At 42.9% G+C, this 24,996-nt stretch overlaps 1 protein-coding gene across 5 annotated transcripts in view; it reads left to right on the top strand.

Moving 5' to 3' along the window:
- LOC141148874 (conserved oligomeric Golgi complex subunit 7-like) overlaps positions 1–24,996 on the top strand; it is a 96,447-nt gene that overhangs the window by 45,292 nt on the left and 26,159 nt on the right. For 3 of the 5 annotated variants that reach the window (XM_073636699.1, XM_073636698.1, XM_073636697.1), the window contains 3 exons: positions 678–861; positions 15,335–15,475; positions 20,849–20,963. In XM_073636699.1, coding sequence (XP_073492800.1) covers positions 739–861; positions 15,335–15,475; positions 20,849–20,917 — 333 coding nt within the window. In that variant the 5' untranslated portion in view covers positions 678–738 and the 3' untranslated portion in view covers positions 20,918–20,963. The remainder of the gene's footprint in view (positions 1–677; positions 862–15,334; positions 15,476–20,848; positions 20,964–24,996) is intronic. The other 2 variants (XM_073636700.1, XR_012245257.1) reach the window with 2 other exon arrangements.

The raw sequence follows: 24,996 nt of genomic DNA, 5'->3' as shown, positions 1-24,996 counted from the left end.
CGATCAAACAGGTCTATCATCACCTTACTTCACCAGGAAGGCTTCCTTTTTTTGTTGTGGGTCCCCTGCACTTTCAGTGAATAGCCCTGGCATTCAGGCTTTCACCTTCACATGCTTGGTGTTCACCAGGGTGCTGGCCCCACTACTAGCCCTGCTGAGCTCCCATGGATTCCCCCCACTATCTTGACATCCCCCACAACTAGGGAAGTCCTTTCTTCCTGTATTTTGGAAGATCTCTCTGACAGCCTATTTGGCTAAAGAGGAGTCCTGGGCACCCTGTCCATGTAGGAGATTTGAATGTCAGAGACATCTTTTCTCCTGATCAACATCTCAGTTGTTTAGTTGAATTGTTTGTCTCTGCCTGATTGGACCTACCTATTGGAGGGTCATCCAATTAAAATTTAGGTGGAAAATACCACAGCAGTGGCATGCATCAACCATCAGGGAGGGAAGTAGATCCTGTCCTGGGCAGAGCTTCATGTTTCATTCTACTTTAATAGACTTAAGAAGCTGTTATGTGATTTAAATTTACAGCCTTTACCAAACTCTAAAATAGCAGTTTTGGGAGGACTGACCCTTTAACTTGAAATCCATTTCCATTTCCACTTTTTGTGTTCTTGATGCTAAATAAATGTATATTTTAACATTTAAAAAATCTGTTCATTTGTGTGTTCTAGGATACTGACCACAGCTGGAAAACAATTGTCTGAATCCTACAGCCCTCGCCGCCTTTCCAGCATGCAGGAGACAAGCAGCGCAGAGCACAAGAGCAGCAAAAACCCCTGGCAGGAGTACAATTACCTCCATAAGGGCAACCTGGCAGAGTATGGAAGCCTAATAGAGACATTGTACATGCTGAAGGTTAGCTATACCCTTCCCTCTATGCTGTCCCAAATAACGCAGCCTTTGCTTATCGCTGTTTACTCATCAATGGCAGGAACACTAAATTCTGACTAATGCAGACAATGGCTCCCTGATCGCAGCATTTAGTGAACTTGCTTACGAAACATGATATGTCATGGTACAGAGGAATTCATTACAGAAGTCCTTTTAATTAATCTAAACTCAAACAATTATGTTGTCGCTCAAAATCACTTAACATTAAAATGTAATCGTTTTAGTTTATGTATCTTGCTTTCAATTAAATAATACCAGCAAGACGTATCCATAGACACTTCCTGTTTACTCATCAAAGCCAGGAACACTAATATCTGACTTATGCAGACAATAGTTCTGATCAGTGTTCAGAGAGCTTGCTTACATAATACAAAATGTCATGGTACACTTCATTCAACATCTGTTCTCCTGCCATATCAGCTTTCATTGAAATCTACCCATTCATACTGTTTCCCTGCCAGGTATCATATCATAGCAGAATGTCAAATATGCTCTTAGTCCTTCCAGCACTGGAGTCTTGGGTCCCACTTCTACTATGGTGCCATTTTCTCTGTGCAGCGGTATGCTATGCCCAATTCATGAGACTTCCAGGCAAGTTTAGGAATATTGTTTTCTCCCCTTTTTCTGTTTTCCTGAGTTCTTTATTAGAATTGGAGTAGTTATATCAAAGACAGTACCCCTCACTTACCCCTAGACTTTTATCCTCAGACTACATTTTGTTTTAAGGAATAAGTACATCTGGAGGAATCCTTATGCAGGAACATCATTTCTGGCTGGCTGTCTCTTGATTCCTTCTTGTCCAATTTTTTTTTTTCTGTTTCTCAGATACATTCGGTAACCACTGAGGATATTAGAGCCTTTCTGAACCATTAAAACTATATTAGTATTACATAGAGCCCTAGCTGTTTTATCTAAGTGTGAGCAAAATTATTTTTTTGTTTTTTTAACTACTTAAGGACCAGGCCTATTTTTTCAAACTTTTCTTTTTAATAAATCTGTAAAAATGTCAACAATTCTGTGTTTTTCTGTCAATATGGGGTGCTGTGTGTACATTAATGAGGAAAAAAATGAACTTAAATGATTTTAGCAAATGGCTGCAATATAACAAAGAGTGAAACTGAATACTTTCTGTCCCCACTGTATGTCAGTAGTACATTGTATATCCCTGTATGTTGTGGTCGTTCAGGTGCTTATCTAATAGTTTTTTGAAACTATAGTATATAGTCCCTTATCATCCCCTCCAAGAGCTTGCATACTATTGATGTTAGGCTAACTGGTCTGTAATTCCCAGGAATGTATTTTACGCCCTTTTTAAATATTGGTGCTGCATTGGCTTTTCTCCAATCAGCTGGTACCATTCCAGTCAGTAGACTGTCAGAAAAAATTAGGTACAATGGTCTGGCAATGACTTGACTGAGTTCCCCAAGTACCCTCGGGTGCAAGCCATCTGGTCCCGGTGATTTATTAATGTTAAGTTTCCCAAGTCTAATTTTAATTCTGTCCTCTGTTAACCAGGGAGGTGCTTCCCGTGCTTCCCGTGACGTGTCATGAGGATAAACACTGCTGTTTTGGTTACTGAAGCACCCCGATTCCCTCGTGAAGACTGAGGAGAAGAATAAATTCAATACCTTTGCCATCTCCCCATTGTAACCAGATGACCTTCCTCATTCTTTATGGGGCCAATATGGTCTGTCCTCCCTTTTTTACTGTTTACATACTTTCTTGGGATTTTTTTTTTGCTTTCCTCCGCTATGTGTCTTTCTTGTTCTATCTTTGCTGCCCTAATTGCATCCTTACATTTCTTGTTGCATTCCTTATAAAGTCTGAATGCTGATGATGATCCCTGAGCTTTGTATTTTTTAAAGGCCTTCTCCTTTGCTTTTATCTGCATTTTTACATTGGAGTTAAGCCATCCAGGACTTTTGTTCGCTCTTTTAAATGTATTAACCAATAGGATGCATTGGCTAATGCCCTTATTTAATATGCTCTTGAAGCAAACCCATCTCTCCTTTGTGTTCTTTGTTCCTAAGATTTTATCCCAGTTCATGCCTTTTAGCAAGGTTTGTAGTTTAGGGAGGTTGGCTCTTTTGAAATTCAGTGTCTTTGTATTCCCCTTCTGTTTCTTATTTGTGTGATTAAGGGCCGGTTCACACTGGTGCGATGTCAGAGATTGGATGTGATTCGCAACTTGCTGCAGTGAAAATCACATGCGATCTCTGTGCGATGCGATTTCAGCCATAAAGATCGTATGGCTGAATTTGCATTGAACTTGCACAGGACCCTTTTTTTTGTCTGCAGCAGAATCAGATCGCATGGGTGTTCACACCCATGCAATCTAATTCCTGTCCAAGATTGCAGATCGCACTGCGATATGCGAACTGATTTGGGGGTGTCATTAACTTTTTCCTGACACTCCCAGCAGTTCGCATAGGGCAGTGTGAACTGCCGCCGGGAAACATGCGATGCGGGAACCCTCAGTGGATTTGCAGGGTTCCCGCATCACAGCAGTGTGAACCGGCCATTATACTGAAGCCAATTGACCTGTGATCGCTGTTTCCTAAATTGCCACATCCGTCATCAGGTCTGTATTGTTGGTAATCAGTAGATCCAGTAACTTTATTTCTATTTGGTGCATCTACCATCTGAACCATGAAATAGCCCTGCAAGACATCTAGGAACTGGCGAGCCTTAGACAAATGTGTGGTTCCCTCCACGCCCAGTCTTTGTCTGGATAATTAAAATCCCCCAATTATGATAAAACTTGCCATCCTTACTGCTAATCCAAATTGTGATAGGAGATCCGTCTCACCCTCAACCCTCAGGTTAGTGGGCCTATAGCATATTTCCAGTATTATTTTGCCCTTAGCTTCATCCCTTTGGAGCTCTACCCATAAGGATTCCACCTCCTCGCTAGCTCCCTTAGTGATGTCATCTCACACATTCACTTGTACATTATTCTTGATATATAAGCATACTCCTCCCCCTTTTTTACTCTCTCTATCCCTGCGATAAAGGGTATACCCTTGAATGGTTGCCAGCCAATCATGAGAGCTGTTGAACCAGGTCTCTGAAATTCCAACAAAATCCAAATCCTCCTTGTATTGTGAAAGATAATGTTACGCCAAGTAAATTGATACCCAACATGTCATGTTTCAAAATTGCGCCCAAACTTTGGCCCCTAAAAATCTCCATAGGCGACGTTTAAAAATTTCTACAGGTTACCAGTTTTGAGTTACAAAGGAGGTTTTTTGATAGCATTATTGCTCTCACTCTAACGATCGCGGCAATACCTCACATGTGTGGTTTGAAAACCATTAACATATGCGGGGGGGACTTGCGTAAGCATTCGCTTCTGTGCATGAAAACGGCAGGATGGGGCACTTTAATTTTTTTTATTATTTATTTTACTTTTTATTTCTTATTTTTCACTGTCCCTTTAAAAAGCAATTTTTGGATCACTTTTATTCCTATTACAAGGAATGTAAACATCCCTTGTAATAGAAAAAGAGCATGACAGGACCTCTTTAATGTAAGATCTGGGGTTAAAAAGACCTCAAATCCCACATTTACACTTAAGTGCAATAAAAAAATGTCCCCTTTAAGGCCTTTGGGTGGAAGTGACGTTTGATGTTGCTTCCGTCCTCCGTCATTCAGTCGAGTGGGGGCCATCATTCCCAGTCATCCCTTGCAGCCTTTGAAGGGAAAGGATTGGATCATCTCCGATCATCTCCGCCGCTAACGGCGGCTCAGGCGCAGAGGCCACCTTTAATCTTAAAGAGGACCTCCCGCAGTTTTCAGAAAATAGCTATCTGCTGCCATAACCCCGGTATTCTACGTCACAATACCGACTTATAATGACAGCGGGTGGTCCGGAAGTGGCTAATAATACGAGGGGAGGCCAATAAGTTACCCTCAACATTATCTAGATGGGTTTAGGATCTGAAATTTTGCAGGTTTATAGGTGGATATCCTAGTAATATGCCTGACAATTTTTGTTTTTGTAGGTCACGGGGAATTATAGTTAGAGCCAAGAGAAATGGAGTAGGTGTCATGCAGGACAGAGCCATGATTAGTGGCTGAATGTTGCACCCTAGCCTTTTTGGGGGTGGGTGATGAAGCATGTTTCCGTGTTTTACTAATTTCTTTAGTTTTAGGATCATATAGATATACCCAGCTTTCATTCATGGTCACTAATCTGTTTAAAAAGTCCTCCTCGTCTTTGTGGTACAGGTCCAAAATGCTTTGTGCACATTCCACTCGTTGCTGTTTTTGGAATCACGGCTCAGTATTCAACTTTGTCCGGCATGACACCTACTCCATTTCTCTTGGCTCTATATATAATTCACCACGACCTACAAAAACAAAAATTGGCATGCATATTACTAAGATATCCACCTATAAACCTGATAAATGTCAGATCCCAAGCACATTTAGATCATGGTGGGGGGAAATAACTTATTGGCCTCCTCTGCACTTTTACTATGAGATTGGACCCTTCAGCTTACCATAGCCTAGAACAAAACCAAAGAAAACTTGAAAACATTCTCTTCAACTAAAATTATGGATATGCATTTGTAGTGGACAGAGCAAAAGGGGTAAAGCTGAACACCAAGCATAAAAGCTTTTCTTGAAATATATATATATATATATATATATATATATATATATATATATATATATATATATATACCAAAGAAGGAAACAAAAATAAGGTACTTTTAAGGTGCCACACATTACCCCTGGAAAGGGACTTACAATCCATTTACCTTTTATACAGTGATAGAAAAAAGCCTCTCAATCCCAAGGGAAGGTATGGAAAGAGGTATACTCAGATGTTTCCCACCTCTCTGCACAGCACACAACCATCCAAATTCCTGTAAAGCAAGCATATTCCTTTTATATAATTTTTTAAATTCACTTGTAACTTTAAATACCTATTGGTTAATGAGAGGTGTGGCTTTGGTAGCAGAGAATACCACCCTGGGGATAGCCTGGGGTTTGCTGGGAATTCGGGGCTATACAGGGCTGGACTGGCCTACCAGGATAGGAGATTTCCCTGTGGGCCACTTGCCCTGTGGGCCGCTTTTGCCTGGCTGATCCTGGGTGGGTGCACAGGCTGCCTCTGAAGGGAAGGGGGAATGAGCACTGCCAGAGAGCGGGGATCCCCTGCTTGCCCGGTGCGGCCGCAGTGACATACGAAGTCCCACCTTCTGGACCAGCTCCTATGATGGACATCACACTGGCCAGATGTTGGGACATGTGACGTTCTTCATAGGAGCTGGTCCAGGAGGCAAAACTTAGTGTAACAGTGGCCACTCTGGGTAAGCGGTAGATCTCCTCTCCCAATGCACTGGCAAGGCTGCGCTGATGGGCACTGGTGAGACTGAGCTGAAGAGAACTGATCAGGCTGCATTGATGGGCACAGTTAAGACTGAGCTGCTCTGACCTGCTCCTGAAAATTATAGCTGACTGGCCATCATGTTGATCCTGTGGCTTCAGTACCTTGTGAGTTACGGACCAGAGACAACTGTGCAACAAGGGAGTCCAGAGTGAAGTCAGAGCTCCTGAACTGCATATGTGCTGCCCCAACAGGACAAGAATTTATATATATTGTTTTCCTAACCATTTTTCTATGGACTTTTATGTTTAGTTTACATACTGCCATCTAGTGACCCTTTGTGGTGACCAGTGGAAACGAGTACAACACCTCGCCAACTGCTTCTGGAATTGTTGGAAGATGGAAAATCTTTCTACTCTGCAAGGACGCAGGAAATGGCAATGCCTGAACCCTAACATACAAGTTGGAGATCTTGTTCTGCTTAAGGACCAGCAAGCTGAAAGAATTGAATGGCCCATGGGACTTATTGTAAAGAGTGTTCCTAGTGATGACGGTAAGGTACGCAAGGTGGAGGTGAAGGTTTCAAGACAAGGGACTGTAAAGACCTTCATCAGACCTATCACGGAACTTATTCTGCTCTTACCCTTTGGAGAATGAACTTGTTTGCCTACGCTGCTGGATCCTACCTGTGACTTCAAGAAGAAAGTATCTTGGACTTAAGTTGACATATCTTGAAGCCTTGAATTAATAGTTGTTGTTTTGCATTATATGCATGTTCTTTATGTCTTTCAGGTCTTCAAGACATCAAGCAAATTACACTATTGTTATTTGCAGTTGTATCACTACCGTTCTGATATATATAGTGACATTTGCCAATGCCAGACGGGGAGTGTGCTGCCCCAACAGGGCATAGAATTTATATATATTGTTTTCCTAACCATTTTTCTATGGACTTTTATGTTTAGTTTACATACTGCCATCTAGTGACCCTTTGTGGTAATGCACTTGTCTCTCAAGTTTATTTTTCCCTTATGTTATGACACACTTCCTTTGACTGTAATGCTCCACCCTTCTTCCTGTGTTTGTACTTCCTGTGTCATCTGTGCAGTTAAAAGCCACATGTAGCAGGGCAAATTTATTCTCCACTGTAAGCTACAGACAATATCATCTTTTGACCGCACAATACCACAACCTGTTCATCTGTGTCATAAACCAGATGTGACCAGAACTGTGTGACTGCGACAGAGTGAACCAGACATAAATAGGTGAAAGTAAGTTTATTTAAGGAAAATGCATATGTGAACACACCACAAATACAAGTGGACAACCAAACAATCAGTGATATAAAACCAACCAGCATACGTAGCAAGAGGGAGTACCAGAATCATAGTCAAGCCAGGCCGGGGTCATAAACAGGGAATCAGTAGCTGGGAAGGGAGATAAACAGGACAAGAGAGGATGGATGGATACAGGAGGGACGGGTCAGGTAAAAGGCTCAGAGTCCAGGGTTCAGGTAACAGACAGGAAACAGGATCAACTGGTTCCAGGAATCAGGGTTCAGGTTCGGGTTCAGGTTACAGGATCAGGCTACAGGATCAGGGTAACAGGATGCAGATCAGGGCTCAAGGACAATACCAGGGCAACATAAGTGTGCAATTGCTGGGTATTTATACTGCAGCTCTGCTAATTAACTTCAGGTGACACCTGTCTGCAGAGGGGAATACCTGCTCCATACTGCCAGGATCCATCCGCTGGTGGACGCCAGTACTGCGGCCCAAAGATGACATAACATTAACAGGGAAAAGCTCTCCTGACAGTTCCAAACTGCCAGGAGACACCTGCTGGTGGACCTCAGTACTGCATGCCGAATAACAGATATTACCAGCGGATGGAACATTTCCTGACAGTACCCCCCCTCAAAGGAGCGGCCTCCGGACGCTCCAACTGGTTGTAATTGTCCATAGTCTATGGCATCAAGCAGAACAACAGATGGGGGTACATCAGGCTGGGCCACAGGCACTTCAGGCGGGGCATCAGGCACCTCAGGGCAGGCAGCGGGCACATCAGGCCAGACAGTGGGCTCCGGGTCCTGGAGCTGGGCAGCAGGCTCATCGGACTTTGACAGCGGGTACCGAGACATCAGACCAGGCAGCAGGTACTGGACCCTCAATCTGGACAGCGGGCACAGGCATTGGCTGAGTAGCAGACACTGGCATGACAGGCTGGGCAGCAGACGGTGGCACAACAGGCTGGGCAGCAGACGGTGGCACAACAGGCTGGGCAGCAGGTGGCACAACAGGCTGGGCAGCAGGTGGCACAACAGGCTGGGCAGCAGGTGGCACATCAGGCTGGGCAGCAGGCATGGGCACTTCAAGCTGGGCAGCAGGCATGGGCACTTCAAGCTGGGCAGCAGGCATGGGCACTTCAAGCTCGGCAGCGGGCTCATCAGGCTGGGCAGCGGGCTCATCAAGCTGGGCAGCGGGCTCATCAATCTGGGCAGCGGGCTCATCAAGCTGGAGAGCAGGCACTGGCATTTCCGGCTGGAACACTGGCACCGAGACATCAGGCTGGGATGCAGGCACCGAGACGTCAGGCTGGGAGGCAGGCACCGAAACGTCAGGCTGGGAGGCAGGCACCGAAACGTCAGGCTGGGAGGCAGGCACCGAAACGTCAGGCTGGGAGGCAGGCACAAAAAACGTCAGGCTGGGACGCAGGCACCGAGACGTCAGGCTGGGAGGCAGGCACAAAAAACGTCAGGCTGGGACGCAGGCACCGAGACGTCAGGCTGGGAGGCAGGCACCGAGACGTCAGGCTGGGAGGCAGGCACCGAGACGTCAGGCTGGGAGGCAGGCACGAGACGTCAGGCTGGGAGGCAGGCACCGAGACGTCAGGCTGGGAGGCAGGCACCGAGACGTCAGGCTGGGAGGCAGGCACTGAGGCTTCAGGCTGGAAGGCAGGCACAGAGACGTCAGGCTGGAAGGCAGGCACTGAGAGGTCAGGCTGGAAGGCAGGCACCGATACATCAGGCTTTAAGGCAGGCACCGAGACATCAGGCTGGAAGGCAGGCACCGATACATCAGGCTGGAAGGCAGGCACATCTGACTGGAAGGTAGGCACGTCAGGCTGGAAGGCAGGTACATCAGGCTGGAAGGCAGGCACCGAGACATCAGGCTGGAAGGCAGACACTGGGATGTCAGACTGGGTTGGATTAGCTGGTGCGGAGGCAGGTTGGGTTACTGGCAGGATTGTCTTGGTTGGAAAAAACTTTCGTTTTTTCTTTGGCTTAGCCACTGAAGCTCTGTAGGTGAGGGGTGCAGCAGACTAGAAAGGAGGATTGGGATATGGCAGAGAAGAGGTAACAGTAGGGGAAGTTCCTGTGGGTTTGTAGGCAGCTGAGAAGAGGCAGGTGGGTTGAATGCAGGATAGGTACAGGGAGCAGAGACCGGATATGAGTATTTGGTTGGCAGCAGCGTATACTGAGCTGCAACTGAGGTTGACATGGGTGATGGGGAAACATACATTTGGGTAGGCTGGTGTTTGGTGGCAGAGGTGGTTTGTTTGGCTGGAGCTGCTTGCATCATGTCAGACCATGCTGAAAGTATAGGTTGTACAAACTGTGCTTTTAAAGCTCCCTGTCTAACAAAAGACTGAGCAGACACAATGCACTCCGCAATCACCTGTGGGGAACAGGCTGAGTAGTGCTCACAAAAATCGGCTGGATCATCTTCAAAAAGCCACACTAGGGATACAACATGATTCAAATCAAAAGGAGGAGTGAAAACATCACGGCCCTCTGGAATACAGGGCAGGGTCAGCTCAGTACAGATCTTGATCAAAAGCTGCACCTCTTCAAACAATATATAACCCTGATCGACCAGTGAGTGAGCCAAACGTATAGTGGCAAACAACTGGTCACTAGACCATCCTTTCAAAGCCTGGCGGCAATAATCACCACTTTCAGATGCCAGCAGAGAAAAATAAATAACCTCATCGGCATTCACGTTTGCAACCAACTGAATCAAAATGGTTCCCCTGTGCAGCCACTTCTGGTCAGGGATGGCCCTGATATTCTGTCATAAACCAGATGTGACCAGAACTGTGTGACTGCGACAGAGTGAACCAGACATAAATAGGTGAAAGTAAGTTTATTTAAGGAAAATGCATATGTGAACACACCACAAATACAAGTGGACAACCAAACAATCAGTGATATAAAACCAACCAGCATATGTAGCAAGAGGGAGTACCAGAATCGTAGTCAAGCCAGGCCGGGGTCATAAACAGGGAATCAGTAGCTGGGAAGGGAGATAAACAGGACAAGAGAGGATGGATGGATACAGGAGGGACGGGTCAGGTAAAAGGCTCAGGGTCCAGGGTTCAGGTAACAGACAGGAAACAGGATCAACAGGTTCCAGGAATCAGGAATCAGGTTCGGGTTCAGGTTCAGGCTACAGGATCAGGCTACAGGATCAGGGTAACAGGATGCAGATCAGGGCTCAAGGACAATACAAGGGCAACATAAGTGTGCAATCGCTGGGTATTTATACTGCAGCTCTGCTAATTAACTTCAGGTGACACCTGTCTGCAGAGGGGAATACCTGCTCCATACTGCCAGGATCCATCCGCTGGTGGACGTCAGTACTGCGGCCCAAAGATGACATAACATTAACAGGGAAAAGCTCTCCTGACAGTTTCAAACTGCCAGGAGACACCTGCTGGTGGACCTCAGTACTGCATGCCGAATAACAGATATTACCAGCGGATGGAAAATTTCCTGACAATCTGTTTGTATCATGTCATCTGCTGTAATCTGATGTTTGGAATAAAGCATCTGTGGATGGAAATCGGTATTGGTGAGTTCAAGCTATCTGATGAGGATTGTCCTCAGTGATTATATCTGCTTATACAGGCCAGGCATAGAGGTCTCACAAGGGATAAATCGCTTCACAACAATCTGAGTCAGAATAGCATATTTATTCTGGATCCGGGATTTATAAAAAAAGGCGTTTAGCCATGGTGCAAATCCCTACGGCAAGAATCTACTGATTCCAGCTCCTGGGTTGACAGAACAGTCTGGATAGCTGAGGACACCAAGCCTGTACTTTGTGCATCCTGACGCGATCAACACATGTAATCGATAGCTGTGTGAACAGTCACAAATAGCTGCGGCCGTTGACAGCCTGTCATTCAAGTGTACAGGCTTTGCGACCAGACACAGGTGTCAGTCCCAGCGGCAGGAATCAGTAGATTTGACAAGAGTGTTAACAGCATTTTCAGGAGGATTTCAGCAGTAGATGCCCACATATTCTATCTCATGACATGTAGCTTGCAGGCAGTATTAGGTATGGGAAGTATCCATTCACTAAATGAGATCTGTTTTGATCTGTTATGTACTGTGAATAAAGAGCTTTTGACCTGGAAAGATATTTTATTTATTTCCTTAGCAGTGTGCAGCAATCTCCCATAGAAACAACTAATGTGACATTTAGATGGTGTTTGGCTTTCTACTTCTTATCATTGATGCCCATATCTATAGAACAGTAAGAAAACTGTAAATATTATATTTTTTATAGCTCAGAAGAATACAATTCTCACCAGTCTATAAATAGGACAGTATGTATATTTTTTTGCAATAACAAGTATAATATCCCTGGAGGCTAGGACAGAGAGCAAGAACAACGTGTTCTGTTTGGCGCAGACACAAGCCATGGCTCTCATGAATAGCTGGCAAAATATGCCATCCATCGACTCCAGTTCACATTCATGCCATGCTTCAGCTATGCCCGTGTCCTTGAATCTTCTCAAATCAGGGAATATTGCCAGGATGTCCTCCTCATCACTCAGCATTGTTTTTGAGGCTGCCTTAGTGCAGGTTTCCATATGTACTTAAGGGATTAAAACGGAAAGCATGAATGATTGTAGGAAACATAGAACACAAACGAAGCATACATAATACACATACCTTTATAAAATAATACATTTGTATATTCTGGGTTAATGCAAGCCTGTTCCCAAAGGTTTACTTAAAGCTGTGCAAACCGTGTTGTTGGGAGTGATAAATAATAACATAAGGGCTGAAGTATTTACCATTCCTGAATAAGATCATGCTTCATTATCCTTCCAGTGCTGTTCATTTGACTAAAGCCTGGGCATTTGGTCACCTGACTGATATTTACGACAGTGGTGAACAGCATGCTCTCCAGGAAAGTTTTTCTTCTTGTACTCTTATGCCCTGTACACACGATAGGATTGTGTGAAAATGTGTGATAGGACCTTGTTGTCGGAAATTCCGACCGTTCCATCACACATTTTCCATAGGAATTTCCGACACACAAAGTTTGAGAGCAGGCTATAAAATTTTCCGACAACAAAACCCGATCGGTTAAATTCCGATCGTGTGTACACAAATCTGACGCACAAAGTGCCACGCATGCTCAGAATAAATTAAGAGACGAAAGCTATTGGCCACTGCCCCGTTTATAGTCCTGACGTACGTGTTTTACGTGACTGTGTTCAGAACGATCGGATTTTCCAACAACTTTGTGTGATCGTGTGTATGCAAGACAAGTTTGAGCCAACATCCGTTGGAAAAAATCCATGGATTTTCTTGTTGGAATGTCCGATCAATGTCCGACCGTGTGTACAGGGCATTATAATTAGTCTATCTGTACATTCAGCCGTCCTTAAATAAATATTTAAAAAAAAAAGAGGGGTTGAATGATATGTTTGATTTCCTTTCTATCTGTACATTCAGCAATCCTTAAATAAAGATTTAAAAAAAAAAAAAAAATTAGTCTATAAGTCCAACTTTTATTTTTTCAGTTTTGGATAGTATTTGAAAAGGTTAATACACTGTTAGTTTTTTTTCAGCCAGATTGATGGAGGAATTCCCCCACCCTGTTACACTATATTCTGATATCCGCACCCCCAGCTGTCAGAATACACTGCAGCGCTGCAGCCTCTGATTCAGTAAAATTTTCCAACATATCTGTTTGACAGAAGTCAACCAAAAAATTGAGTTCTGTCAAGCTGAGACTGCCATACACTGAGTGATATTCCAATTTCAATCAGCGTGTGGCAGTCCTTGGACCCTCCATCAAGTTGTACTGCCTGTGTCCCCATTGGTGACATGCCTGCCGGCATTTGTACAGGTGACCATTGTTTTTGGTAAGGAGAACTCTTCCAATGATGACACATTTTGGGAGATTTCCTATAATTTCTTGTTCTGTTTTTAGAACATGAGGTAAGGGAAAATCTTCATAATAGCACACAGACTGCAATAAATACCCTGACAAGGGTATAAACCCTTCCCTACTTCATCCAAAACAACATAAGAGAAGTTCAGGTCTAAAAAAATCAAATAAAAAAAATATACTCAATTAGGTGGATGCAGCGTCGATCCGATGCTGCATCTGTCCCCCACTGGCTCTAAGACCGAGAACTGAGAGATCAAACATCGCTGATCGCTCAGCTCTCAGTCTTCAGGCTGCAAAGAGCTGGTGACTGTCAGTCACCGGCTTTCTGCTCTGCCCCGCCAGAGCTTACTGGAGTGCTGGGCTGTGGAGGGGTTGGGAGTGGCTGGCTCAGGATCTCAGCGGATCGCTAAGAAGCTGAGCCAGCTGCCGGTCCAGACATCTGGGTGTATCCCAAACATATGGTTGAGATCTTTTTAGAGTCTGAACTGGCTCTGTGATGTCAACCGACAGCCGGCTTTACTTGCTGTCAGCTGGTCACAGGAGTGTAGAATGAACTGCACTCCTGCGATCCCTAGGAGAAGTATAACCAAAAAAGCTTTGGCTATACTTTTCTTTTAAAAAACTTTGGCTATACATATGCCTTTAAGCTGTTCATACACGGAGCAACCCTCCAGCTTGATCTGCAAATCGAAGGAGGCAGGCAAAAAATTGTCAGGCTGAATAGCACCTGCATCAAATTATATACAACCACTGTTTAGGTATTTTGGCATTTATCGATGCCAGCTGTCACAATACAATCGCCGGCAGGGAATATTCATTTATTTATCCATGGCTAGGGAAATCAGTAGATTTCATTTGTTCAGCCCACGGGGCTGAAAGAAAGAAAATCTTACCAGCCATCTTAAGAATTGATCTACTTTAATTGACAAACAGCTGATCTCACTGCCATTAAATTATGTGTTTCAGTATATGGAAGAGTATATAGACCATTGACAGCTGACTCCCCCTCTGTAGATGTGAACAATACAATGTAATTTCCACAATTATACAAACACACATTAGGGATGATCTAAGTGGAAGTCAATTAACCTAGCATTATATAGATTTAATAGAACCACTCTACCCTGCTGGAGCAAGCATAGCACGCTCCACATACAAGACAAAAGCACTCATTTACTTGCTTAGCAAAATTAACAAGAATACAGTATTTCACAACTCACATATGTTCAACAATACACCAGTCTTCTCTGAGAACAAGAACCTCAGCAGTACAAAGAAAACTGGAAATATAGAAGAATACAGTCATACCTCGGATTGTGAGTAACGCGGTTAACGAGCATTTCGCAATATTTCGCAATTATTTTTTTTAAATCCTGACTCGGTTTGCTAGCGTTGTCCTGCAAAGCGAGCTGGATTCAAGCCTCTGCGGTCTGCAGTACCTTATTTGGCCAGAGGTGCAAGGGAGCCGGTGACACGGGGAGCCGCTGACACTCGGAGCCGCTCGGAAACACTCAGTAACTGAGTGTTTCCGAGCCTCTCCGATTGTTTCTGAGTGCATCCAAGCAGCTCCGAGCGGTTTTCGAGTGTTTCCGAGTGTCTCCGATGCCCCCCCCACCTCTGGCCAAATGCGGTACTGCATACAATAGAAGTCACTATGGAATGAATTATCTGAGTTTCCATCGACTTCTATGGGAAACCTTGCTTTGATATACGAGTGCTCTGGATTACAAGCATTCTTCTGGAATGAATTATGCTCATAATCCAAGGTACCACTGTATAGCAGAACCATATAATTTGTTTTTATCTTTTGCTTTTACATGTTTTTTTAAACAGGTCCATGTATTAATAATAACAAGTAAGATGTAGCATGGATCATTGATTCTTTTTCATGCATCTCTTTCAGGAGAAAGGAGCAATCAATGCGGGTCTTCTTTCCTCCACCCGCTCAGCTCTAACCCGCCAAAACCAGGTAGCTCACCAGCTAGCCTTCAATTCTGTTTTCTTGAGGATAAAACAACAACTCTTGTGGGTGCCCAAGATGGAGGTAAGTTCTACCCCAGTTCTAGATGCTGCTTCTCTCCGCATCTAGGTGAAGGCCCTTTAGCACTTACACACATGTGGTAATGCATGGTTCTTACCAATGTTACTGTGTGGGTTTATGAAAGTCTTTGTTTTAAATTCATGTTCATTGTGCTTTTTAAACACACTTTAAAAAGTGTAATAAAATGCGTAAAATATGGTTTTTGCATTTATGATTCTAAATTTATAGAGTCTGCTTTAAATGGACATTTCAGTATATTTACAAGTCTGGCCTGGTTCACACGGAGAGTACTATAGTGTAAGCCCATCGGGAGCAATGTTTACTCACGCGGGGATGCACGGGTGCTCTGTACACGCAGTACCATTGATGTCAAATAGGACGCAGTGACTGCACAGACAGATGTTGCTCCCAATCTGACATTGGTGCAAGTGTACAGCCCTGAATGCTGACAGTGTGCGTTCAGGACCGTGCATCCTTGCAGATGTCAGATTGGGAGCAGGGTCTGTGTCCTTGCAGCTGCTGAGTCCCAAAGGATATAAATGGTACTGCACGAATACATTCCTCCAATGCCGTGAAATACAGCAACCATGAAATGGAAAAAAAAAAGAAAAAAATTGCTTTAATCAATAAAAAAAAGCAGTTTTTGTGTGCCAGTGACTTTGCCTAGACCCAAATGATGGCATTAGTCTGCTGCAGGCAAGACAAAGTCACAAGGTGAGAGGCTGCAGCAGGGACTAATCTGTGTAAAAAAATTGTATTTCCAGTGCTGCCCCCACAAATGTTCTCTCATTCATTACATTGCACTGCTCTTCTGAGTCCAGCGCTACCATTTCCTGTGAGCCCCCTGGGAGCATGTTATCACAGCGCTCTGGGCTCACAGTACTGCTGTGCAGGAAATGGTTAGGTATTTGTAAAGAAATGCTTAAGAGGACAGGAAGGGGTTTGGACCTTAAGGCAGAACTTTTTTTATCTTAATGCATTCTATGCATTAAGATAAAAAAAACCTTCTGTGTGTAGCAGCCTCCCCAGCACCCCCCTAATTACCTACCTGAGGCCCTTCCCTCTCCAGCGATGTCCACGATACCTTCAGCCATTCAGGACACTCCTCCTCCTGATTGGCTGAGACAAAGCAGTGGCGCTATTGGCTCCCGCACTGTGAATCAAAGTCAGTCAGCCAATCAGGGGAGAGAGGGGACGAGGCCAGGTCAGGGCTCCTTGTCTAAATGGATACACGGAGCTCTAACTCAGCTTGGGTGCCCCCTGTAGCAAGCTGCTGGCTGAGGGGCATTCGAAGGGGCTAGGAGCAGCAAAGCGGGATCCGATAGGAGGAGGATCCAGGCTGCTCTGTGCAAAACCAACTGCACAGAGGAGGTAAGTATAATATGTTTGTTATTTATTTGTCATTTTTTTAAACGAGCCTTTACAATTACTTTAAACTCTTTTTTTCCAAATCTCTTCTTTTATATATATATATATATATATATATATATATATATATATATATATATATATATATATATATATTTTTTTTTTTTTTTCCTCTCAGAATACAGTCAGCAGTGCTGAGGCCCTGTCATAATTGTTATAGCATGGTGTTCAGTGTACTTGGTATACATTGTAAAACTGTGTGTTTACTGTGAAAATAAAAGAAAGGTACCACAGACATTAACGTACATGTCACATTTATTTGAAGCTTTAACTAGCACTCATATTTACTTATGGGAAAGTTCTCATAACTTGGCAGATTCCAAGTTCAAATTTACTCCATTACACAAGTTTATTCCAGTAAAATGTATGCTTCCCAAACCTAAGATTGTGAAAGTGGTGGTTTCCATACTGACAATGGCCAGGAAGCTTGAAGCTGTTCTGTCTACTTTTGGGAAATAATTACCAAGTGGCTTTGCCAACATCTAGAAGAGGAGTTTCAGCCCCCGATACATGGTTCAGCCCCTGTCCAGCACCCCCCCCCCCCCCAACTTTTATAGCAGTAGCATTTCCCAACCATTGTAAGGGGAAGAAAAAAAAAACTTAAAAAATTTAATTAAAAACGTGTTGGATCTTAGCTTGGTAGAAATTATTGTTTGCTGGTTTCTATACAAAATAAAGCTGCACGGCGCTGCCTGAAAAGCCATCAGGTAGATTACGTAGCTTGTGCATGGTTAGAAAGAACGAATCTGGACTTTGGGTAGATGAAAGGAGTTGGATTAATGATAATAGCAGTGTTTCCCAAACATTGGTAAGCTGTGTACTATTACCACAACCTTTGTAGTTTAGGAGCGCCACCTGTTTTGTTAAGTTCCAGTATATATGATCTGCTGGCTAGCAGTTGCTAGCCAGCAGAAGCTGAATTCCCTTGTTAAATGGACCCGAACAGCATGTGTACAAAAAAAAAAAAAAAAAAAAAAGCAGAGGGAAAAGACTAGTAACTAATTGTGCCTATAGACTCTCTGAAATTGGTCTTTTCCCCATTACTGACATACTATGACTTGTTCCACACAGTTTCTCTGTCCATCTTAGTAGAGGCAGGGCTTTGCTTTCTCATGTCAGATGTGCCCCTTAATGACTAGTGAAGAAATAACCACAAAGCACAGATCCACAGAATGAATGAAGCAGAAGCAGTGAGGTGCTTGCCTGCAATTTCCTAAGTTACAACTTCCTCTCCTGAAAGGAGAACCATAAGCTTGCACAGTAGTGACATTGTCAAATCCTCATTCCAAATGAGACTGGCAGTCAGAGGCAGCATTTCTTTAGATGATCTCACAGTGTAGATATACTGATATGAGTCAAACCATGCATAGGATTTTGTTATCATTTTACTATCACTTCTTTCACCAATGATTCTTAAATTTTCAGAGCTGGGGGTTTGAAGAGTCAGGAGAAACACTGACAGAAGATTTACCCACATTCAGCCTTACTCTACTCGAGTATATAAGTAATGTAAGTGGTGCTATATACTACCAATGGCCAGACACTAATAAACTAATTACATTACCATTGCTGTTTTATACTTGGCAACTTGAAAGGGTTGTGCCTCTCTAAACGATATGTAGATTTTTTTAAAGGAATTGTCCATGTTAAACTGATGCTTCCATTTTTGATAAAAAATAAATGAAAATGAAAATCCACCAGCAGGCTCTCAGCTCTCGTGGATACTAGTTGAGGCCTTGGCAGTTTAGATCCCAGGTTTGCATGTCTGCCTCTGATCTTTGCTAGATTGTTTCATACTCCTTGATGGATTTTTAATGTATTTAGTATGATCGATAATGAAATGAGGGTGTGGTAAGAATACCCAGGGTCGAGTGGAAAACACCCCAACACTTCTAGGCAAGTGGGAACAGTGGCAAAAACTATGGTGGGGATATTTCAAAATCTGAAAAGAAATGTGAACACCACTCAGAGGATAATCAGACCACAACCCGAAGCAGACGCTCGCCCCGGCTCACCACCGTCAACGACCAGTATGAAGAACAAGAGGATGGCAGCACACCACAATCAGAGGGGTAATGCTCAAATATACTTTATTGTAGCCACAATGCCAGATATATCACAGGAGCATGACTTGTTTGTTGATACATTTCACAACAGAAGTATGGCCTCAACACAAATCATTTAAATGCACAGCTGAAAAGAGAGGCACCTGAAAGGGCTTGGGTTGATTGGCTGACTAATAAAACACTTTAAACACACGATAAAAACATTGAACAAGATCAATCATTACGTGTTTTTAGACCAAAAAAAGAAAAATAATAACACTATTGGGAATGTCACATCTAGAAACATACCAAAAAATTATTTGAAGGAAAGGAAAAAGAAAAGAAAAAATCATCAAAATTATAATCCAATAAAAACAAAAACAGACCAATAAAAAAGAAATAAAGGCAAAAAGTAAGTACAATAGGCCGCCATCATTGAAATCACAGAGACCGAACATGATACAACCTTGGAATAATATCACTATGTAACCAAAACAAAAAAACAAAATAAACAAAAATAATAAAGTATCCAAGGTGTATCACTTTTTTTGTTCTGTATAGATATTTGTGACGTGCTTTTGTATATGTGTTAGAAAAAAAAACTTTAAACGCAATAAAAAGTATTTGATTGCAAAAAAAAAGTTACGAATAGAATCGGCATAGCAAAACCTGGAATGAGGAGCAGCGAGACCTCCTTGATCCTTCCCTAATGGAGATCTAGATAAACTAAGTCTTGCTGTTTTATTACGCCATATCAGAGCTGTAAACTGGCAATCTATTTGGGAGAACCATTTGCATGGTATCCAAATAGGAGAATTATGAAATACATATAAAAGCTAAGGAGCACACACCATTTTAATGAAATTACCCTGCCAACCACTGATAAAAGGAGTTTAACCAAGCCAAACATTTAGAGCAGAATTTGCGTAATAAGGGTATCCAATTCATCTCCATATATTAAATGGGGTTTGATGTGACCTGTATGCCTAAGTAATGAAATGAGGAAACTACATGTACTAAATTGGCACAAGCAGGTAGGGGAGTAGGAAGTGCAGCCAGCGGCATGAGGACCAATTTGTTCCAATTAATGGAGAAACCTGAGAATGCCCCAAAGTCGTCAATAAGTCATAAAATTTTGTAAGGACCTTTGAGTATCCCCTATGTATATTAGCGTGTCATCTGCATATAGAAGATCTTCTTATGGGCCACATAGAAACACAGTGATACTCAAGGACGTACGGACATGAGCAGTCAGGGGCTCCAATGCAAGTCCAAACAGGAGGGGTGACAGAGGGCACCCCTGCCGAGTGCCCCTATGTAGCGGGAACAGATCCAACGGCTCCCTAGTCACCCAAACTCTCACAGACAGGGCTACACATAGAATCTGGATCCACTTAATGAAACTAGAGCCCAAGCCAAATCGTGACAATACTTCCCATAAATAGAGCCATTCAATGGCATCTAGTGAAAAAATGGCTCTATTACCTGGGTTATCTACCGGTACCAGCATGTTAAGGAATAACATAGGATCTTGTAGGGATGAACCCTGACTAGTTTACGGACTACTTTCACTAGTCTAGTTGCCAGCACCGTGGCCAGGAGCTTAACATCAGACGTAAGGAGAGAAATTGGGTGAAAGGAGTCGGGCAATAGTGTATCCTTTCCTGGTTTCAGCAAAACGATAACTGCCTCATTGATACTCAGGTAGCTTATGTATATGCACAAACAATTACGTGCTGTAGAACATATTTTTTTAAAGGTAAACATAATCCTATTTAATACTTATTTTTAGTGTTAAATGTACATATTTTTAAAGGAACAATTTAACTGATTTATAACATAAAACCCTTTTCTATGTTTTGATAGAATACTTCTAGTCACTTTTGGTTCCTTGTGATTTTAGATTGGTCAGTACCTCATGCCCCTCCCCCTGCATCTGGAGCCATTTGTAACCCCAGAAGACTTAGTATAGAAGCTAGCATTGCAAGCTGGAAAGCTGCCCTATCCTCCAGAGCAAGGTGAGTTAAGCCTCGTACACACGATCGGATTGTTGGCCAACAAAACCGTGGACTTTTGTCCAAAGGGCGTTGGCCCAAACTTGTCTTGCATGCACACGGCCACACAATTGTTGGCCAGCAATCACGAACATAGTGACGTACTACATGGTTTTTCAGCTCTTTAGCGCCACCCTTTGGGCTCCTCCTGCTAATTTCATGTTAGTAGAAGTTTCGTGAGTGTTGATTCGCGCTTTTCATTTCGCGCTTTTCATTTCATATTTTTCAGTTTGTTTCTGAACACAGACATGTTGCAGATTTGTAGGAGATAACGTGTTATTATCGGCCTTGGAGTTATTGCTTTGACATTATTTTTTTGGTTGAATAATGATTTGATTTGGTATATTTTCTATATTTTTGGATGCATAGAATGCACTTTTTGGTTAAGTTCTATTGGCAGGTAGCATGTCTAATTTTATTTGTTTTCTTTTTTTAATGCGCAATACAAAAAATTGTGTAGAATAATACTTGGCTATGTGCTTTACTTCAAATGACAGTTTGGGAATAGGCAGTTACATGTAAAAAAATACAATGTAAAATTGACAAGGGACACCAACATAGTTGTATCTTTGATCTTAAAAACTACAGGATAATGGTGTTGTGGTAACTTGCCCAAATAAAAAAAAAAAACATAATATTATTCTTGATATCACTAGAAAAAAAAGCCTTTGAAAATTTGTTTGCAATAACTCCATCAGTATTACCAGCAAAGCAGCTTCATTATTATCCCATTAAAGAAGAAGAGAATGTGAACTGCATTTTGAGATTTCATAATCTGCCGCGTCATGAATGTTATTTCTCCATTACGAACGCTAGTTTACAAGACTGCCCGCTTCTGGCTCGTCCTTGCCTCTGAGCATGCGTGTTTGTACTTTGGACTTTTGTCGGACGGACTTGTGTACACACGCTCGGGAAATCCAACAACACACATTTGTCCGCTTTGGGAAAATCTGATTGTGTGTACGAGGCGAGAGAGAGGAGAACAGCACCATGAAAATCTTTCTTTAGATCAGTTCCCTGGCTTTTTGACAGATATGTTTATGTCCAAAAAACTAAAAGGAAAAATTTCCATCAGCATAATGATGTCATGTTATCCTATATGTACCATTGTAACCTACAGTGGGGACGGAAAGTATTCAGACCTCCTTAAGTTTTTCACTCTTTGTTATATTGCAGCCATTTGCTAAAATCATTAAAGTTCATTTTTTTCCTCATTAATGTACAAACAGAACCCCGTATTGACATAAAAACACAGAATTGTTGACATTTTTGCAGATTTATTATTAAAGAAAAACTGATACATCACATGGTCTTAAGTATTCAGACCCTTTGCTGTGACACTCACTCACTTAACTCAGGTGCTGTCCATTTCAGAGAACTATGTTAGCTAGTGAAGAAGGATACCTACTTAAAGGTCTTTTGGCCCTACTTCTCCTGTGAGTCACAGAAGAGCGCTTATTTCTGCACTCCTGTGACCTGTATTCAGCCGTTAGTGGGCTAAAGTCTGCTGACGTCACTTTCCTGGTGCAGACTCTTTATCGTTGGAATCCACCCAGATGCCTGGACCTGCACTGCTGAGAGCCTGAGCCAGCTACTCCTGTCCCCTCCACAGCCTGGCACTCCAGTGAGCACTGAAGGGGCAGAGCAGAGAGTCGGTGACTGACAGTCACCAGCTCTCTGTTGACTGAAGACCAAGATCTGAGCAATCAGCAGTCTTTGATCGTTCAGTTCTGGGTCTTTTTTTTTTTTTTTAATCCTGCACTTCTCTTTTAAGTGTTAGGGTTTGATAAAGTTTGGGTTCAGACCAAAGGCGACAGCCCTTCTTTTTAACTTGGAATTAAAGCCCTGTTCCAAGAACTAGCATTGGCAGATTATAAAAGAAAAAGTGGTTCTGAGCTATGGACTAGAATGTATCTCTTGTAGCTACTGCCTCCACTTAGGCCAACTGCCAAAGATAGATGGCAACATATAAGAGAGGAGGAGGTAGGTGAATTTGGTTATGCTAATAGTACCTGTGCTAAAATTGTGTCACAATATATATCATAAGAAAACACAGCAATGTGACAAAGTACTAAATGCAAGTGACAAGTGATCCAAATAAATTAAAGTGGTTATTAAGCCACTTTATAATCTATACACAGTTCCCTCTGTTATAAAGCCTCCTATGCTACAGTGTATGTTCTTTGTAAAGAGATGCCTATTTCTACCTGAATTCACAGCGCCGATCGGCGGTCATGTGACTCCTTGAGGCTCCCTCTCCCGATCTGACAGCTTGAGCGGGAGGGGCCAAGAATCCCCCCACTGACGTCAGTCGGGGAGGAGGGGAGCCTTGAGGAGTCACGTGACTGCCGATCGGCGCTGTGAATTCAGGTAGAGATAGGCATCTTTTTACAAAGAACATACACTCCAGCATAAGAGGCTTTATAACAGAGTGGATTGTGTGCATTGTCTAAAGGTATTCCAGCAGCAGGAGGTGGGGGGCAAGATTGGTAAGAGCTGACAGGCAGGGAGGGGAGAGTGGAGGAGGACACAGGAGACAAAGAGCAGGGCTACGGGTGACGGAGGCACGTAAACTGACCACGGTGTCAGGGCTCAGCAGCCATGATATACTGTGGTCAGTTTATAGGGGGAGGGTAGAAACTGTCAGGATCAGCCAGGTTTTTAGGTGATACAGGGGACCAAATTACACCGCACAAGCATTGTGCTGTATAACATGCTTTAAAGGAGCAGGATCCATTTCTTTTTTTTATGTTAACAAACACTTTAATTAGTAATCCTCCATTGCAACTACAATATACCAAAGTGCCGCTGTGCAAATAATAATGTTAAAGTGCTACATAATGAAGACAATTGCTATGACAAATACATCAATTAGTGATCCTGTGTACAGTCCATCCACGCTTCAATAAAAACAACAAATAATAATTCAAGTTCATAAAAGTTAAATAGAGAATAGGGATGAGCTTCGAGTTCGAGTCGAACCCATATCCGACTCAAACATCGCCTGTTCGATCGTCTGTCGGATTGCAAATGTTATGGGCCATTCACGCCAAATTTGAGTGCCACGTCATGGCCCATAATTCACTGCAGCATCGCAGTGCATTGCTGGCTGATGATTGGCCAAGCATGCACTATGACCCGTATGCTTGGCCAATCACAGCGCTGTCTGTACAGAGAGCCATAATTGGACAAATTGGCAGCCTTGTGTAGTGTGTTGCAGCGGAGAGAGATAGACAGAGAGACAGTGTCATTTAATTTACGTTAGATAGAGTAGGCAGGCGAGTCAGTTAGCTGCACTTACAGTGTATTGTGTATATATATGCATCCTAGGTATTGTGTGTATATATATATATATATATATATATATATATATATATATATATATACTGTATTCAGTTTAGCTAGATCCGTTCCTGTTATTCTCTTCCTACTGACAGGCAAGCAGGTGTTTTTACAGTATTTACCGTTAGTGTACTATGTCCTTTGCACAGTGTGCACCTAAAGCTACCTGAAGAAGATTGCTGGTGTTCTTCTGATCCTATTAGTGCCACAGGCAGGCAGCTACAGTATTTACAGTTAGTGTACTGTGTCCTCTGCACAGTGTGCACCTAAAGCTACCTGAAGAAAATTGTTGGCGTTCTTCTGATTCTATTAGTACCACAGGCAGGCAGCTACAGTATTTACAGTAAGTGTACTGTGTCCTCTGTACAGTGTGCACCTAAAGCTACCTGAAGAAAATTGCTGGTGTTCTTCTGATCCTATTAGTACCACAGGCAGGCAGCTGCAGTATTTACAGTAAGTGTACTGTGTCCTCTGCACAGTGTGCACCTAAAGCTACCTGAAGACAATTGCTGTTGTTCTGATCCTATTAATACTACAGGCAGGCAGCTGCAGTATTTGCAGTTAGTGTACTGTGTCCTCTGCACAGTGTGCACCTAAAGCTACCTGAAGAAAATTGCTGGTGTTCTTCTGATCCTATTAGTACCACAGGAAGGCA

The sequence above is a fragment of the Aquarana catesbeiana genome, linkage group LG06, assembly GCF_042186555.1.
Source record: "Aquarana catesbeiana isolate 2022-GZ linkage group LG06, ASM4218655v1, whole genome shotgun sequence".
In the NCBI taxonomy this organism is placed as follows: Eukaryota; Metazoa; Chordata; class Amphibia; order Anura; family Ranidae; genus Aquarana; species Aquarana catesbeiana.
This window is presented reverse-complemented; position numbering and strand designations above follow the sequence as displayed.